The following is a 16,351-nucleotide window of genomic DNA, read 5'->3' on the forward strand; positions in this document are numbered from 1 at the left end:
AGAGAATTTGCCCCTGAAATATTGTCACAGGAATTGCTGCAGCTCTCAATAACACAAGAAGCAGCAATGGAGGCGGCTGCTGCAAGGAGAACAAATCCCCTTTGGGCGAGGTGCTGCCCCGCGGTCCCCAGCAGTCTAAGAATCATTTCTAAGGAGGCAAATTAATATAAGCTGGATGCTACAGGTTCCTAGTGGGTTGAATATATAGCCCAACAGGAGCAAGGTGAGGGTTAGGACCTGGACAGATGTGCTGAGGTGGCCTGGCCTCAGATAGGGAAACACAGGGGTTGTGCAAGGAGGCTGCTTATCCAGCGTGTAAATATACATCTCTGTGTTGGGAGGTGAAGCAGTTCCTCATTAGTAAACCAGAAGTGCTCTGTAAGAATCTCCTGCACTATTATTTAAAAGATAGATATTCTCCCTGTTCAACTTGTATTGATTTTTCTGATTGAGCGAAAAGGGCATTTTGACAAAGGTGCTTCCTGCCTTTAAAATATCGTAGATCACATGTTAAATTGCCCTGAACTTTTTTTCATGAAATTGTATTGTTGTTGCGTGCTTGCTCCTGCCCAGATGAAGCACAGATGGAATTTGCCTACTTTCAGCATAAGACGAAGTTTTACATTAGGTGCAAAACCACTAAAAAGATTTACTAAACTGAGATTTGAAAACAGAGCTCAATTCCCTTTTCCTGCAGTTCTTAGATTCCAAGTTTTGGGTTGTTGCTGGCTTATTTGCAGGATGCTAGAGCCTGCACAAATTGCCACCTTCTCAAAAATTACCCATCAGGACAAATGATAAAATTCCTCTGTGCTCAGTAGTATTAATTTCATCAACAATTTCTAAATTGTTCTCCCAGTGTTGAAAAGTGGGACAAAAATAGAATAAATTTGGGATAGAAGTGTTGATAATTCTTATCTCTTTCACAAGCACATTTGGCTGAAGTATGAATTTTATCTTTCCGTTTGAATCCTGAAAAACCAACTAAATCAGCATTCCACGAACACCTTTTCTTTCCTTCTTTATTAAAATATTTCCCCAGAGTGGCCATTTTTCCTTTGGAATGATCTCAGTTTCAGAGGTGACCTGTTACCTCAAGTCACCAATTACGTGACCTCAGCAGTACCTATTTCCACTGAAAAGCTGCTGAGAAGATGTACCTGTTTTTCTTTACCAAGATACGTGGCTCAGGTATCTACTGTTGAACGAACAACGTGACTGTCTTCCCCTCCATTCACCATCTGCCCTTTTGTAGAAAAAAAAAGAAATTAATTAGAGGCTCTTTGTCATTGCAATGGCCAAACCACTTTTAGTATCTGTTATTGTTTTCCTGCAATGAGTTTACAGGATGTTGCGAGCTGTTATGAAGGTGCAGCGTGCAGAGCTCCGGTTTCATGCCGTATGTGAATAGTGTTTTATGCAAGTCATGTGGCAGCTCAGACATGTGTTTTGAGGTTTTTGGTGTGTCACTCAAGCCCCTTGGCCCTGTGTCTTTTGTATGGCTGGATGATGAATTTCATACTGGCAGAATGTGCTGTTTGTGGAAAATAGATTTTGTGTGGAGGAGCTGCCAACATATTTCCTTAGACTGACATCAACATATAACAAATGCTGTCAGGGAAGCCTTGTTCTAAAATGTGTGCTTTTGTGCGTGAGAGTTTGTGTGTATCTGTGTATGTATTCAGGGCTTTTCTAAAATTTAATAATAATAAACTACTAGACATATGTATGTGTAACTCGGCACTCTCTTTGCCCCAGCTACAGCCATCACCTGCAGATCTTTGTTCTCGAGCTACTGACAGTCGTGCCTTGTCCCTGACAAATTCCTGGAGCTGGCCAAGAAGAAACGAACCAGAACTCCTAGAAATGTCCAATATTGTCCTGACTTCTGGCATTTTCACCACAAAAATACTTCGTTTTAAACTCTGTTTGGCATCTCTAAGAGCTTATGAACATAGTACAGGATCAGGTTTGGTATGAGCATTCTCTTGGTTTAAAAACCTTCCAGTTTTCAGTCAGTTTCACATTTTAAACCTCAAAATAAATATATAAGCTCACTGATCCTCACTTGCCATGTGACTGCAGCAGCTTGTTTAATTGTTTTGTGCCTAACTTTACTGTAGACAAAAAGCAGATAGCAAAACTTGTGTGTAATGTAAAAGAAACCATGGCAAACCACTTTGAGCTGAAAAATGTTATTCCAGCTACATCCCCCTGCTTCACTATTTCGTCATTTGAAAATATAAATTGTAGTGATGCTTTTACACTAGTGACTTTAGAAAGTATAAAATCAATGTCTTCTCTATTTTCTGACTTTTATTAGCCTAAGAGTGGGGAAGTATAACTTTTAAAAAATACATACAACCTATTATTGTCTTTGGGCTGTTGAGAAAGCTTTGCTTTGCTTTTGCCCAGAGACATGGGAAACGGTGATGGATAGTCAGAGGGGGCAAGCCATCTCTTTTATTCCCACTGTGCGCTATACTTTGTAATCTTTATTGTGTCTGAAGCCAAACCTGAGGCATTCCAGAGCCTGGATACTGGGTGCAAGGTCCAGGCGACAGCGCTGTGGGCTGGGAGGCAAAGACCCAGTGCCAGAGGTCAGAGTGGGGAGCAGGAGCCCAGGGATCTGTGTGTGTATTTTCCTGCAGTTCTGGAGCTTGTGCAAAGCTCTGCCCCAAAAGAAATAGAGTACAAAATGCGGCCAAGGCGGAGGGAAAGCCTCTTGCGTTCCCTTTGCACTGGTTAGAATTGCTGCAAGAGGCAGCGATCGCCCCCTTCTTGTTGTGACCATGCGTTGTTTCTCCACCAGCCAGGTGTGGATAAGGATGCTTTTCTGCATTCCAGATCTGTGGCTGAAAATTTAAGTGACTTGTTAGTGATGTTGCTCAGATATTTGGATCCCGCATAAATAATACATTGATAATGGTTTGTTCTTTTGCTTTGGTTTCTTTTCAAGCATTGTCAACTGTTGTTCTAAAGTACATTAAAATGCAGAAGGAATATTTTGCAGTCAGGTACGGCTCTGTTAGAGAGAGGTAATGGGAAGAAACAAGCTTCAACAGATAGGCAGGCAGTCGTCTTGATCGTACATATGTTTTAACTTGTGGAAAGACAAAAATAGTCTTCATGCCAGAGCTGTCTAAAAACTCACTGAGTTGTCATCTCAATAAACTATCAGTCAGGACCTTTGTCATTTTGTTGCTGTCTCTTGTGTGGCTTTATTCACCTCTCCCTGCACTTGATTGTAGGGGAAGTCAAAAAAGTCCTAGGTGTCTTTTTTATTTTATTTTATTTCCACAGAGCCTTAATCTGTTTTACATCTGTGTGTGACTGCAGAAAGGCAAGAAAGGGTGAAAATGGATCAATCCACAGTAAAGCAGTGGGAGAGCTATTTAGTACTGTTGAAATAACTCCTGTCCTGTCCTGACAGATCTCAGCACTAGAGCTTCAAAACCACTAGCTACAAAACTAGAGAGTTTTTTCAAGTGAAGTACTAATATTCCCTCTTGGTACATTTCTGAAATCGTACATATGTAGGTTTACTAGAAGTATTTAGGAGAAACAGCTGGACATTACAAGAAAGCTGTCTTTTATACTTAAACATTTTATATGACCCAGTTCATATTTATAGCATATTTTCCTTAAGCTTTCCTCCTTCTAGCCCCCTTCCCATCAATCTTCTGCGTTTTGCATTCACATCTAAACATAAATTCAAATGAGAGGTCAGGAAAGATTGAGCGCAGGATTTTTGTCAGTGCTAAGGGCCCGATTCTGCACTCCTGACAAATAGTCTGGAGTCTAATAAACAAAACAATTAGAGACTCCCCCCCATTGCCTGGATGAAGGATCAGTCTAGCGTGGGAGAAACCCTCAGGACTCCCGCGCTGCCATTTTATATTTCATTTACACAAATAAAATATGGAGACTTGTGACTGCCTCATTTGTATCCACAAATGTTTTTGCAACCGTCTTCGAATTACCCCTTTTGCAGCATCACTAGTGTGAATAGCCTCCTTTAGGATTGAGTTACTTGTACAGCATGTCTTGGTCCAACAGAACATTGGTAAAACACTGTGTTACCTCTGAGTCAACTGTGCTCAGAGTAGATAAACAAATATCCCTGAAGTCACCGCTGTTATTAGATCATTGTCTGGCCAATGCATAGAGAATATGGAGAGTCCTAGGAGGACTTTTTTTCTCTTATTCTGTCTTTCAATCTGTGGGGCTGAGCAGTTGACTCTAGTCTTGGACTGAATCGAGCATTTCAATAACTTGTATTTTAATCAAAATCAGACATGTATGTGTATGTATTTTCCTGCTACAAGCCCAGAAGTCTTTTCTGCAGGGTATTTTGGAATTATGGTGCTTAACGGGTGATGTGGTGCCTTCTGACGTTCTGAGACAGTATTTATCCTCATTACAAAAAAATATGTCATTATTGCTGGGCTTTAAACAGTATAAACTAATCAAGTAATAGGTTGCTACACAAAAGCTGTTATGAGTATCAAGAGTCTAAGCATAACAAATGTCCATATTTTGTAGAAGAAAATACGTAAAATAAAAAACAATCTGCTGTCTTGCCTGGCTTCATAAAAATTCAGCTTCTCCCTCAGTCCCTGAAGTAATTGTTTTCAAGTAAAGAGCAGGCTGCTGAAAGTTGCTCAGCCAAGCCTATGCACTTATAATTTGGTATATGCTTGAGTATAAAAACTGTGTTACTGTCTTCTGTGATGACCATAGCCATACAGGTGTGACATGATGAGACAAAATTAATTGCCTTTTGCTAAGCAGCCTCTTCAAATGGGGCTGATCTAACCCCATCAAGCCAAGGGACCAGCAGCTGGGGTTATCATTCCCCTTTTGTTCTTGAGCTTTCGGAGGGGGAAGACGCTCAGCTCAGCTGTTTGGGATTCACCAGTCGCTCATTGAAGAGTCTCTAGTCCAAAGCAACCTGAAGAGCACATCAGGATGATACACTCTCTCTTACTTCTTTGGGTTAAAAATGACAGTGTATTTTCCTGGTGAACTTGTTACATAGCCCCAGTTGCAGTAATCCAAATTGAAGGTACTAAAGATGTAAATGTGGGGTTGTTATTCCAGCAGGAGAATCGAGACCACAGTGATTGCTTCTGCTCCAGCGGATGGATTCAGTAAGACCCGAAAGCAGCATCATATTTTAACTCTCCTGGAGAAAGAGCCCGCCAAAAGAAGGTGAGCCTGTGTACTGCTTCATTTTTCCAGTGTTTTCTCCTTTTACCCAGTATTGGCTTGTCAGGGTGTGTTTTAAGCCAGCTGTTCTTCATCCAGATTCCAGTCTCCTTCATGCACTAAGAGGTCTGGAAGACAGTACTGGCTGTGTGGGATGAAAAGGATATGTCTTGGCATATTGCTGGGCTATTAGTCCATATCACTGCACAGGGGTCCCTAGAGAGGGCAAATGATAAATAGACTGGACAGTGTTCAACCAGTTAGAGCAAACTGGGACTAGCCGGTAGCTGGTGAGGTCCTTGGCACTGAACGCAGATCTCCTGAGGGTGAACCAGGCTCCCCGGGTCACGGAGCTTGTGGACTTCCCAACCTGCTGTTCCAAATCAAATAGATTTTTTTTCTTTTTTTTCTGGGATAAATAAATCATACAATTAGAAGCAAAATCAAGCTGTGTATAAATTCCATGAGCCAACCAAGTGGAAAATCTGACACAGGGAATGTATCTATTTACTTTTCATTTTTAAGAGTAGCAAGACTTTCCCTCACAAATACAGTTAATCCACTGGTCTTCAGCTTTTCAAAACAGAAAACCTGTGATGCATCTGCCTTAAGACGACTCAGTAAAAAGATTTATTTGGTTACCTTTGCCTGCTGATGTCAAACCACCCCATGTCGGGTTTTGCCTGGCTGTATGAAGTTGCGTGAGATCTTTCTTTGCTACAAACCCAGCCTGCAGCTGTGCAGAATACCGCCAGGAGTGGGATGCAGACATCTAGTCCTGCCCTTTCCAAGGGAAAAAAATCCCTGCATTACAGGTTGTGGATGCAAAGGTGAGATTTGGAAGGATAAGTGCTGGAATAGATGGTTCATTGGCACCTCTAGCTGGCCCGGGACAGGAGAAGGCCAGGCTGGCTTCTTTGAAGGGCCCTTTCCTGGGTTTGTCTTCTGGAGCTCTCTGCTCGACGCTTATCCCCTAAGACTGGGTGGTGGCATGAATGCCACAGGTTAGCTCTTGGATAACATATAGCTTGTGTCTGAACCGCTATTAGATTTAGAAAACAGAATCATTTCCCAAAGCCCAGAGGGAGCAGAAGGGGAAGAAAAAAGAGAATGGTTCTTAAAAAGTCTTATGTTTCTCTTTGGAAGAAAATTACCATCATCTATCTTTCCTTTCTTGCAAGCTCCTGGAACCTACTAGTACTGCCCTGCTGCTGGATTTTCAAACTTCTATTTTGCTGAAGAATATCCCTCTGATGCAGGTGCCAGTGTCATTTATCAGAGGATGATGTCAACATTCCTGTGTCATACATGACAAATGACAGCAGAAAGGAGTGCCCCTTGAATTCCCTTACTTTCACATGGCTCTTTCCTCTCTCTGGTTAAATGACATTTTATTTCCTACAGTGTTTCAGTTTAGACTTCTGTTGCCTCTGGAGAGAGGGTACGTTCAAATTGACTCAGAATGAGTGATTAGTACCAGGCACTGAGCTCCAAATTCAGTATTAGTTTAAATGCAGTCTCACAGCAATGGATGTAAATTTTGCTTTCATGCTTTTGGGGCAAATTCTGCCTCATCTCACACCTCAGAAAATGCCAGAGAGCTTTTCTGAGGTATTCCCAATAGCAGAGCTGGATGGATGTGCAAGCACGCCCCTCATCCTCTGTTTCTAATGCTTTTAAAGAGATGGCAGATTTTGAGTCGATGACAACTGCCGCATTCAGAAGTGTTTGCTTTGCTGAACATGTACCTGTTCCTGTACTGGTGGGCGCTTGGCAGCAGAAATCCGTGCCTTGGCCCTGGTCTGTATGTGAGCCTGATTTTAAAGGTAATATAGAAATTAATTGTTGGCATCCAGAGACATGCTCGATAAGAGGAGCAAAGCAAAATAAAAGCTTGGTAAGAAAACAGAAAGGACAGAGCACATATGCTTCTTCTAATCCTCTTTTTCTTCTGCTTCTTTCTATTATTCTTGCTGGTAGAAGGGATTTGGACTCTTCTCTCTTAAGCCATGCATGTACAAAAAGGACTTTATTTTTAACTCATGTCAAAATCCTTTCTTGGACCCGGCAGCTACAGTTTTAACATGCTAGCTGACTGCAGTCACCCAGAGAGGGGAGCTTAGGCTTTATCTTGACCAGTAAATGCCTGTTAAAACCGCTCCTGCTTTGACTAGCGCTTGTTAAAATATCAGTATGGACAACATGTGTTTTTAAAACCACACACCTGTACTCCTAATGACAGCGAGGCCTTGGGGGAGGACGTGATTCACAGGCCCGCTGCTCCCTGTGCTTTCCGCCCACTCAGCATTTGATTATAGTTTATTTTCTTCTGCTCAAGCATGCATGGGGCTGCCAACCCTGTGATTTTTATTTTGTTTTTTGATACCAGGCTTTTAAGCTAACCAGGAGCCTGGCTTGGCTTTGTTCAGCACCCAGTGAAAGGGCTGGATTTTCAAAAGAGTTTAGGCCTCGGCAGCAGCCAGGGCATGGTTTGACATGTGCTTAAATAACACCCCAGAAAAGCGAGCCGGTGCCATCCTGCTCTTGCCTTGCACTGCACCAGTCCAAACACTGAGGCAGATAAACAAGGAATTATCTAGAGGAACTGATCCAACTGAAGAGAACCGTACATAACTTGATTTTTCAGTGGTGCTGCCGTTTAGTCATCGGATTTCACACCTTCCCTCTAAAATCAATAGAAACTCTGAAGTCCACAAGCAGCTTTGTTGAGTTTCTGGATCTTTTCTTGGAACAGAACCGATTAAAAAAAAATTCAACTATCTTACAGATGTTCCAAACAACATCTCCAAAAGAACAGGCTTGTTCCCAAGATCTGAGGGAGATTTAGGGGTAGGGTAGTAACAGCAGTCATTTAGATGAACCCCATTCCTTATATGCTCAATTTAAAATTTATGCACAAGTTTGCATTAAAAAGAGAGGAGAATTATATCTGCATGTGACTTGTACTGAAAAAAATGATGAAACTAACTGAAAATGGTGTAGTTCTGGGGCAAACTGGGAGTAAGGCAAGTTCCTTGCATTAGTGGTCAGGGTAGAGGGGATCACTCACTCATGAATGCAGAAGTGACTCAGATGTTTTCATACATTTATATTTTCAAAGGCTTCTTCAGAAGGAATAGATTTAGCAAAATACCTCTCCTTTCTTTTTAATATGAGAACTGAACTTTTTTTTTTTCTGCACACTTCTAGTTTTTCCCCAAAGCAGGGGTCCATTAGCTCCAGGCTCCACCAGTCCCAAGGGCTGTGATCTTATCTGAGGCTGCCAGAGATTATTATACACATCACTGTCATGTTGCTATGTTGTTGGTGGGGTTTTTTCCCTTCTGCTTCATTTTATTTGTTTTCTACAGGTGAAAAAAAGAGGTAGTAGGGTTTTTCTAGCCCTTAGACATGTAATCTGAGACAAAAAGGCCTCAATTTCTCTCACTCTTCTCTTGCAGCTCTGCCAGCTGAAGTACTATTTTTCACAGGATGAATTGCTGATATTCCTCCTTATGCAAACTAAGAGCAGCAACTGAGTCTTCCAGTCTGTACCTGTCTTAACTCAGACAGGACCAACATTAATATTCCTAATGGTAAAGCTTTCATTTTGGTTTCTTTTCCATGCTCTAAGATATATTCCTCATTCTCTAGTTACTGATATATTTCTGATGTGCCCAGCAGGTAACTTCTGGGAGTCACACTAGGTCAAGCTTACTTTAAAAAAGGGAAGAAGGGTAAAGGGAGGAAAGGAAGAAAACTGTTAGTTTCTTATTTCTTGCACTCTAAGCTTTATTCAGTATTTCTGAGTGGTTTTTTGGGTCCACAGTGGTTTCTTTAGTAAAGCCTGTTTACCAAAAAACTGCCACTAGTTTCCTTTGCTTTTTACATGGCTTAACTCTAAAGTGACACAGAATTTTTATAGTTTATGCCCTAAATTGCTGGGACAGATTTATTCATTTATCTAGATTCCTTAAGGCAGCTTTCACAGCTCTGGAGAGCCAAAACTCTTGTGTTGAAGGAGTTGTATGGTGTTGGTGAGGAAGGAGGTGATAGTGAGGAAGCGGTCAATCCTTCTCCAATTTACGGGCTGTACACCAAAATTTTCCTATGGCTGAGAGTCACTGATCAGGTACAGAGACACAGGCAGAAGTTTGCAGGTATAAGGTGATGGAAGCTGCCCAGGGGATCACAGTTTTGCAATACCTGATGGGGTTGGAGTGCGCATGCAGCTGCATCCCAGCTTAGTCCTGGAATACCATTTTTGGCAGGTTTTGCTGACTTAGAGCATCCCACCGCTGAAGATCTGAGTTACCCAGAAAGTTTTGCACCAACACCGTTCTGGTGCCAAACACGTGATGGAGTCTTAGCATGGGAGCTGCGCTTCATCTGCTTATCAACATCGTGAAGCTCAAGAGTCACTGCTTGGCCGTCGCCATGCTGGAGGCTAGGACTGGCTTTCTGACGTGGTTCCTGATGTGTCACCGCTGCTGAGGCTGTGCCCAAGCATGACCACTGGGTAAGACAAGGGTGTAGAGGGACTCAACCAAGTCAGCTGATTTGAGGCAACTTGGAGTAGGAGTCACAGTGACCAGCACACGGTGTAAGGAAAGTTTAGGAGGTGCCAGAGAGCGCCATTCTGGAATTGTGCCCTTCTGTGTGCCTAATGGGGACCCTCGGTCAGAGCAGGATTTAAATCCCCCAAACTTGGGGCTCAAAGTACCAGAGCAGGGTAAATCCTCCATGAAACATAGCCTCAGGAGGAGGAAAAAGTATGTCCAGGCTTATATAAAATAGAGTGATTGTCTGAATGCTTTTCTGAGGTGTGTGAGATGTGGCATCTGCTTGGCTGGAGGGGTTCAAATTCACATCTCATGACTGTCCTAACTAGCAACTACACCTTATGCTAGCATGAGCAGCACTTTGTTCTTTATCTTTGTTCTTTGTGTTCAGCACAGTGCTGGAGGATGCAGTCAAAGAATGGCTCATCTCAGTTCAACCTGGATTGGTGATACAATTTCCTTTGGCTCTTCAGTCTAATTGAGTTTGTGGTCTCAGTCTGATGTTTGCAATATGGAAAAATGACTCCATTATTTAATGTAAGTTGGACTTCCAGCAGTGAGCAGTAATGATGACAGAGGTCTATTTTCTCCCCTGTACCCCACTGCGTCATGGCTGCTGCTCTAGCCCCTAACTCGCCACCAAAATCCACGATGAAGTATTGCAGGTGTAGCTGTGCTGATGCTGGTGTATACACTTGGATGGAATAAGGGTTGTGAATGTCAGTACCGCCAGTTCCTCACCAGCATTGTTTTATTTTCGGGAGCACCTAGAGGCTTCATCTGAGTTCAGGGCCTCAACATGTTGGACAAAAAAATAACTAGAGATTAGGTCTACATATGAAGAGCTTGTACTCTGAAGAAGCAAAGCAGGCAAAGGTAAGAAGATAAACAGAACAGTGGAATGATTTATCCAGGGTCACAGGGCAGGTCACTGGTGAAGCTAAGATCAGAGTCTGTATCTCTTGGTTTCTGCCAAGCCATCACGTAGAACACGTTCACAAAAAAGGAATGTTTTAGACACGTGGAAATTGCAGGAGTTCACTAGTATTGAAATACATCAGTTTAGAACAGGAGTGTTAAAGATTAACCTTAACAGCCCTCCGTTTCTGCTGTCACTCAGTTCTTCAGTATGTTCCAAAACCTTGTACAGTTCACCAGCTCTTCACCTTGGGGTTTCCTCTGCCTGTTAACGATACAAAGGCTTCCACAGGACAGCAGCCTCTTATGATGGTGACCTTTTATTTGCCCACATCTTCAGGGAGATGGCAGATAATGGGAGGAAGTCAGATATGTTTAAAATATACTTAGTTTTAACAGCACTGAGACACTTAACTTGTCAGCAATCCAATTATTAATCAGATTAATGGACTTTTATAAATCCACGGCATCCTTAGGACAATTGCTTGGTTTACATTTTGTGCATACAGAACAAGGTTTCTCATGAGGTATGAGAACTTCGATATGAAAACTAAAACTGAGAAGTGATCCTCAGCTTACTCTGCTACCACACCTTGCATGTTAGAATGCTGATCATTGCCTGCGCAGGACCATCGTTTAATTATGTTTTTTCACTTCTGAGCTTAATGCTATTGAAGGAAATCCATCAGCATTTAATTAAGGACTAAATACAGTCAGTCCTTCTAGCTGGTTCAGTACCCACTTAGATTTGATACCTAGACAGCCAAAAAGGGTAGCAGTGGTAACAACATTAAAGAAGGTTTTATAAGAGAATGGGAATCTAATTTGTATCTGGAAATTAAATTTATATCTGAGATTTCAGAAACCCATTTAAGAGATATTGAACCCCCATCTGTATTAGGAAGTAATGGCAGTAAGTCATCCAGTTAGGTCGTTCGCCTTCTAGATGAAATAACTTTTTCAAAATAATTTCTAAAGTTTCTGATTTTAGTCCAGGGGTGCCCTGGAACATATTGCGATGAAACAAAAGCAGCTCATGCTGCATACACAACTTGACATGTCCGTTTCTGATCAAGCAATGCTGTATTCTGTGTGTAGGTTTTCATGCTAATATTCTACTTTATAAACTAGGACTTTTAAAATTAATTTTGTAAAATTCAAGTTTTCAAAAGGAAACTAAGAAATAACATTTGAGTTCTGACTCTCACAAAGAAGGCAGGTCCAATGCAAATTGTGTGAAAGGAAACAAAGAGTTATTCCATTTCAGTTAATTTTTAGGTCTGATCTGGAGATGTGTGTGTGTTCAGAATAGGACGCCATAGAAGTCACTAATGTCAGTGTCTTGATAGCAGTTTCCCCTTGAGTGGGGATCATGAACAAATGAAATTACCACAAGCTTTAATATTGATTTAAGAAGGTGCAGGCAGGGGCTCTAAGGACTGCTTAGCATTAAGCACACACATAAGTGCTCTCCAGAAGAGTTTTTTTTTATATCAGACACTATGTAAGTAAAAAGGAAAAGCATATTTGTATCTGTGTGCGAATGAACCTGTTAGGTCATAAAAGCAAAGAACTAGGAAATACCACGTTGGTGAGAGACCCTTGAAGAGAAGCAAATAATAGAGGTTTTATTTGTAACCTTTTCAGATTACCCATTTGAACTTAATTATAACTTGTTTTTTACTTCAGCATCATGCTACTGAAACCTGCTTATACTTTTTAATGCATTTTGTCTCATTATGTATTTCATATCGTTGGGTTTGCTTTCCTGCTGCAGGAAGGCTCATGGGAGCTTTTAGAGTAGAAATAATAAATAACTGACTTCTCTTAAGAAGCCGTTAAACTTTTTCCTTACTAGATGAAGTAAACAGGTATCATACCTGGAAATGCAAAGTCTTTGTCAAGTTTGTGTGTGTCTTTAATCACAATATATATTTCCTCTGGCATTATTTATTAGTTTTCTTTGTAGTTTTGTCACAGATTTTACTTGCCATTTCAATCTGAAATAGCCATTAGGTTTTTTTTAATTCTCTTGGCAAGAGGTGAATCTGTACTATTTGCTGATTTGTTTATTACTGTCTGGAAACTTAATCCTGCTCAAAGTCAGAGATTTTAAATATGTCAGATCACCTTAAAGCTACACACTAGTTGTATGGGTGACATATGTGTTCAGAGAAATTCATTTCAAGTACTACAAATGAGTCCTTTAGTAATACCCAGGAGTCATAATGTCTGTGACATAATGAACCCTCCTAAATTACAGCCTACACTAATTAGATCAGTTATTGCTACATTCCAAACCCTGAAACAATTTGTGTAAAGTGGTAGTTACCTGTAATGAACAGACACATAGCCGACTGTCAGCAGCCTTTTTCCTTCTCTTACAGGGACTGTACCGACAGCTCTTTGCATCTGTGTCACCAATGGCACTATCATCAGGGAGGGACTTTATGACATCCAGAAGTAGAGTGACCTCCTTGGGAAGGGACAGTGTCCCTATGGAATTAAACATTTAGAAGGCTTTGATCTCATTTCCTGTGTCATTTATGTATCTATTCTTCAGCTACTTCTCCATGTATTATATCTTGTCTCTTCATTATCTCTTTAATCTCCTTTAGGTGTCCAGTGATTATTTATTATTATTATTTCATTTACATAAGGGAAGATATTTGTTCTTGCTCCCTCGTCTTTGTGCTCTCTCCTGCTCATGCAGAAAAAAAAAATAGCAAGCTGGGATGACATTTCTGACCGAAAGGCACGTGAATCTCAGTGGGGAAAAGCTGTTCTGGACTCTGTGCCTGAGCAAACTACTAACAGTAATTTTGCTGAGAATAGATAGCAGCAGGAGACCGCTTATATACTTGGACATGAGTCAGGTAACTTGATTTTTCGCTGTACCAATTGGTACAAATCTATAAACAGTACAAGCTGCTTGCTAATTAGCTGATATTGCAGAATTGTAAAGGGGAGCAGAGGAATGTAGAAGTTTTTTCACAAATTGATTCTACCAAGGAAAGACTTAAAAAAACAAAATCACAATAGCAAATTGTTAAAAAAGCAAAGTGCGTGTTTCTAAACACAGGAAAAGACTGGCCACACATATGACACTCAGTTCTTTTCTTTGCTTGTTTTTTTATTGGACATTTCTCTAACTTTCAGATCCTGTGTTCTGTGCTGAACTGGCTTGATTTTTGACTTTCCTCTCACCAGAGGATCAACTTCATGCAGAACTGGTGTGGTCGGGTGCTTGGATCAGGATGGTGTCAGCGATCCTGGGCCATGGAGTGGCTGCTCCAGAGCATCCTGGGGAGGGCCAGTTGCTGGGGACACGGCAGCATCTTCCTGGAGTCACCTGAGTTGGAAACGGCCTTGTTTTGGTCTGGAGCACCCCTCTGCCTTCTGCCAAGCCATGATCCTGCCTAATGCGAGTCTGTCAGGTGGTGGGGCCTTAAACCAGCTATACCGGCAGAAAAAAAAATGAACGAGAAACATCTGAGAGTGGAGGAGCTTGGCTTCTCTCTGTGCTGCGGAGCCCTTCACAGAAACCCTTGGTCGCCGTCATGCTTGTGGCCAGTGGTTTTGGACACACTTGGTTCAAAATCAAAATGTTCTCAAGAAACGGTCTCACTTTCTGGAAACTGCAAAATGGGCTTGGTTCTTGATTTTGGTTCTTTTGCCTCACATACATACATCTGTGTAATGAATGTGTTGGAGTTCAAACTATATATCACATTGTCATAATGCAGGAACCCCCTGAGCTGAGCTGTGAGCTGTTTCCATCTGCCTTGCTTAATTACACAGACTCGGCTGGCTGGTCTCCCAAAGCCTGGACCACAACGTTATCCAAAACTCACCTTTGCACCCACCTCCCTTCCAACTGCAGACTTGTGCCTCTTACTTCTTCCCTGCAGCTGGGGGTGTGGGATGCTCGTTTTGCTTCAGGGATGTTTTTTGCGTGGATGACACATCCTTTTCTCCTCTCTCATGTTATTTTTAGGTGTCTCTCTTTTTTTTATGTAATGTCACCTCTTTGTCACAGTTTGCTCAGCACATTAAGTGCGTCAGGAAGGGAAGGTACATCAAAAGAAAATGGCTTTTTTTCACTTTTATTTAAGATCAGCAGCTGATCTTTTCTAACTGCTAATCTTTGAAGGCCATCCCATGACCAACCTCTCAAGGTTTTGTTCAACAGAAAGTTCCTTGCTTTTAAGTATTTTACTAATGGGAGGCCTGTTCTTGTTGCTAGAAGAGGTCACAAATCCCTCTGGATAATTTACTCATGATCTTATGATTTTGTTCACAATTTACTCTGCAAGCAGCCGTGGCTTCACTGCTTCTGTCTTTGTGATTTGTAGGGAAGGGTTTTTGTGTGAGTAAAAAGTCTCTACCTGTTACTACTTGGCACATGAGCTGTTTTTCTGGGCAAACACTGCTGAGTGCTGCATCCAAGTAGCCAAAGCACCTCTGCACAGTTTTGTTTCATATTTCCAATAGCATTTGTAAAATAACCAGCAAAGAACCTGCAATACTTAATGAGCTGACAGGCAGGGAAAGGTCAAAAACAAGCAGGAGACCTGTTCTGACTCATTCCTCCTGGACTTATAACTTGTTTCTTACAGACCAAATAATACTTTTCTTTTATTAAAAAAATAAAAAATAAAAAAAAAAATTAAGAGATGACAGGCTGAAACTGCCTACTTTCCTTTCAGTGTCAGAAGACATAAATAGTTTTAGTCTGCAGTGGTTTCTGATTGAATATCCTTTTGAAGTAATGATAGCTATAATTTAAAGGAACAGTTAACATATTTTCTTCTCTCTGTGACATTCTTTGATGCTGTAAGTATAAATCTGCTTAAAATAGCTACGGCTATGCCTGGGTGGACTACCAGGATTTTTGGAGGTTCTGCCTCTAATTGCCATCATATGTACCTAATATCACAAACCCAACTGCCTGATGACAATGTTGCTGCAAATACTTTCTTGACATAAGAAGAAAGGTAAATTCAGAGGTGCACATTAAGTTTAAATTGTTTGCTAAGACTAAAACTTTTGCAAAGAAATTCTTTTTAATTAACATAAATACTGTTCCAGGACATCTTGGCCTCGACTGTATATTCAGCTGGTAAGGGGTATTATATTATGATCTAATACAGCATCAGAAAATCACTGACTTTTAGAGGCAATTACAAAAATATTTTGGTATAATGTAATTTCAGACTTTGTCGTTGCCTCACACAATATGTATATACTCAATCAAGTAGATTTTTTTCTTTCAAAAGAGTTGATGTTACTTAAAAAATATATATACAGTTTGAGGGTAAGTGGAGGCTCATGGGCATCTTTATCTGTTAATTCTGTTAAATCTTTCGCTGTCTGCAATTCTGTCCAACAGCTCGTAGTTTTCATTCTGTACTATTGCAGCTGGAATAGAAGCTGAGAGTCTGAGTATATTCACTATAAAAGCATGTTAGTATTAGCCTGGTGCACTATGTAAAATAGTGGAAAGACACAATGCATTAAATATTAAATATTTTTATTAACTTATTCAGCATTTTCTGTTTTAATAATAAGCTTTTAATTATTTCAATGAGTTGTCATGTTTATCTTTTGGCATAAGGGAATAGGAATTATTTTTAAAAACCCTACAGAGACACCTCCCT

At 40.9% G+C, this 16,351-nt stretch overlaps 1 protein-coding gene across 3 annotated transcripts in view; it reads left to right on the forward strand.

Annotated features, from left to right (window-relative positions):
* The window catches only part of FTO (FTO alpha-ketoglutarate dependent dioxygenase), a 322,731-nt gene extending 306,536 nt beyond the window's left edge, over positions 1-16,195 (forward strand). The window contains exons 9-14 of one of the 3 annotated variants that reach the window (XR_011741306.1): positions 5,104-5,214; positions 8,673-8,807; positions 9,483-9,730; positions 10,165-10,310; positions 13,079-13,567; positions 13,851-16,195. Coding sequence is in view for 1 of the 3 variants with exons in the window: in XM_071814485.1 (XP_071670586.1) it covers positions 5,104-5,126 (23 nt within the window). In the remaining 2 variants the exon portion in view is untranslated. Of the gene's footprint in view, positions 1-5,103; positions 5,215-8,672; positions 8,808-9,482; positions 9,731-10,164; positions 10,311-13,078; positions 13,568-13,850 lie in introns of those variants that run through there. The other 2 variants (XR_011741307.1, XM_071814485.1) reach the window with 2 other exon arrangements.
* Positions 16,196-16,351: the final 156 nt, after the last annotated feature.

The sequence above is a fragment of the Patagioenas fasciata genome, chromosome 13 (genome assembly GCF_037038585.1).
Source record: "Patagioenas fasciata isolate bPatFas1 chromosome 13, bPatFas1.hap1, whole genome shotgun sequence".
In the NCBI taxonomy this organism is placed as follows: domain Eukaryota; kingdom Metazoa; phylum Chordata; class Aves; order Columbiformes; family Columbidae; genus Patagioenas; species Patagioenas fasciata.